The 2,767-nt window shown below is 53.2% G+C and overlaps 1 protein-coding gene across 1 annotated transcript in view; it reads right to left on the reverse strand.

Annotated features, from left to right (window-relative positions):
- Positions 1 to 232: 232 nt before the first annotated feature.
- LOC102768131 (DNA dC->dU-editing enzyme APOBEC-3G) overlaps positions 233 to 2,767 on the reverse strand; it is a 4,316-nt gene continuing 1,781 nt past the window's right edge. Inside the window, exons 3-5 of the mRNA XM_015561134.1 lie at positions 1,350 to 1,632; positions 819 to 934; positions 233 to 575 (exon numbers count right to left, since the gene is read on the reverse strand). Of these exons, the coding sequence (XP_015416620.1) occupies positions 561 to 575; positions 819 to 934; positions 1,350 to 1,632 (414 nt within the window). The 3' untranslated portion in view covers positions 233 to 560. The remainder of the gene's footprint in view (positions 576 to 818; positions 935 to 1,349; positions 1,633 to 2,767) is intronic.

The following is a 2,767-nucleotide window of genomic DNA, read 5'->3' on the forward strand; positions in this document are numbered from 1 at the left end:
GGGGCCAGCCCCACAGAGTCCGACCCTGGCCGCCCTGCACTGAGGACCAGGCTGCTCCCTTTCAGGCCGGCTCCTCTCATCCTATAAACATCACTGACTTTTCTTGACCCGTAGGAATTCCTGTGACCTCGGCCCTCCCATGAAGGTCCCCACAGAAGAGAAAGCCCTTTGCACTTTGCAGGTGTTTATTGAATGATTTGGACTTCATGACACACTTACAGAGGAAAAGACATTTTATGGAGATTCTTAATCTTTCATATTATTGTTTTAGTTTTAAAAGCATTAAAAAATAATCATGTCCCTAAAAGGAAAAAATGATTCTGATAGTAATGAATAGAATATTACTGGTGTGTATTTAGAACATGATAGATTTTAAATGAAAAGTAAATCAATCATATTTTTAAAAAATTTCTTCTGAGCTCATTCGTTGCCTTTTGCTGGATTCTGCGGATCATGTTGGAGATGGCAGCACGTGATGCGCTTTCATTTTTTGAAGAAAGTGTTTAATGCTTCGTTCACCAGAAGACCCCAGACTTGCATAGAGAAGTTGAGTCTGTCCTTCAGTTTCCCTGATTCTGGATCGAGAAGGAGGAGGAGGAGGAGGAAGCAGGGAGTGAGGCAGGTGGGAAGGTGAACAGAGCAGAGTCTGGGGCAGTCACAGGAGGGGGAGGAAAAGGGGCGCAGGAGGGGAGAGGGCAGAGGGACTGTGAGACCTGAGGGGAGGATGGAGCTGGGGCCCAGGAGGGAGCAGGTGACCCAGAGGCAGAGACAGGCCCAGGGAGAGAAGGGAACAGGGGCGCAGGAGGGAGGAACCTCACCCTGAGAATGTTCTCCAGCCTCTGACATTGGGCTCCTATGTGTACTTCCAGTTCATCCCTGGCCCTGAACAGCTGGCCCTGGCTGTCCACGAAGGTGTCCCAGCAGTGCTCATACTCTATGGGAACAGGGGGGAAAGGTGAGCTCCTTCCAGAGCGGGGAGGGCCCAGGTCTCTGACTCTAGGGACACACCCTCCCCATCAGGATCTCCCTGCCCCCTTTCTCTCTCCTCCCAAGGCACTGAGCTCATCCCTCACATTCTTTCTTCCTCTGGAATCTGAGGCAGCCCCCACCCCCCCAAACCAGGAAGGCCAGGGTCCTGATGGCACTGGGACCCTTCTTCCCCCTTCCCAGGACCCCCTCTTTCCCCTGAACTCTCTCCTCCAAGAGACTCCATCCTATCCAGACTCCAGCAGCAGCCCTGTAGGCAGCTGACAGGCTTCCCCACCTGGACTCTCCTCCTGCCCCCTCTGTGCAGCCATTTCCCAGCCTCTCTGCCCGCCCACCTCCCACCCTCAGGAGTCCCTGCTGACCTTTGAGGGTCATGATGGCGAGTTGGGCCCCAGCGTCCTGCAGCTTGCGCAGCCCATCCTCATGTCCATCAAGTTTGGTGTAGATGCGAGCAGCGAAGATGCGCAGGCTCACGTGGCTGTTCTCGCCCATGAATTCCACCAGTTTCTGGGCACAGTCAGGGCAGGGGCTCCAGGAGATGTAGCAGGTGAGTCTGTACTGCTTCCCCTCATCCAGGTGCCAAGAAGGGACCCGATCCAGGAAGCACAACTCTGCATGACTGCGTTTCCAGTGTGTGTCAGCACCCTGAGCACAGAGCGGGGGGAGGAGGGACCTGTCACTTGCTGTGAACAGGGGAGGGTGGGACCAGCCAGAGGCAGGTGCGGACTGGCCTCCAGCACAGGACTGAAGGGGCCCCGCTCAGCGTCAGGGTGAACGCTATTCCAGTGCAGGATCTACACGGTCAAAGGGAAGGCGACTCACGCATCACATGACATCAGCATCTACAAAGGGCACATCAGCAGTGAGGACTGTCCTACATCAGCAAACCATGGCTGCCATGGCTCTGTAGCTGACCAGTCTTCACTTACCCTGTCAATGTTCCATTCACCATGGAATTTGCATTAGGTTTGTTTTTAAACAAATATATTTTATTGATTTTATTTAGAGAGGAAGGGAGTGGCATAGAGAGTTAGAAATATGGATAAAAAAGAAACATTGATCAGCTGCCTCCTTCACATCCCCCACCGGGGAGGTGCCCTCAACCAAGGTACATGCCCTTGACTGGAATCGAACCTGGGACCCTCCAGTCTGCAGGCCGACGCTCTATCAACTGAGTCATACCAGTAAGGGCTAGGTTTGATTTTTTTAACTATTGCATTAAACATGGTTCTTTTTTCAAATCCTCACCTGGGGAGATTTTTTCCATTGATCTTTAGAGAAAGCACAGAGGGATTGAGGAGGGGCAGAGAGAGAGAAACATCAACATGGAAGAGACACATCCACTGGTTGCCTATCCCACGCTCCACGACCCGGGGTCAGGGATCAAAGCTGCACCTGAGATATATGCCCTTGACCTGGAATCCTACCCCTGGCCCCTGGCTGTGCAGGCTGATGCTCTAACCACTGAGAAAACAGGTCTGGGTCCCATATGATTTATCTTGATTCAGAGTCCCCGGAGAGCCTCAATTTTGTGCCCAAAGCCTATGCCTTCAGGAGCTGCACCTAGTCAGGCCCTGCAGGGAGACAAAGAGCTGAGGACAGCCCCGCCGGTGTTGCTCAGTGGGTTGAGCAGGGACCAATGCACAAAGAGGTCACCGGTTCCTGGTCAGGGCGCAGGCCCAGGTTGCAGGCTTGATTCCCAGGGGGAGAGTGCTGGCGGCAGCCAACCAATGGTTCTCTCTCATCACTGATGTTTCTGTCTCTCTTCTCCCTCCCCTCA

Source organism: Myotis davidii, unplaced genomic scaffold (genome assembly GCF_000327345.1).
Source record: "Myotis davidii unplaced genomic scaffold, ASM32734v1 scaffold2036, whole genome shotgun sequence".
Lineage (NCBI taxonomy): Eukaryota > Metazoa > Chordata > Mammalia > Chiroptera > Vespertilionidae > Myotis > Myotis davidii.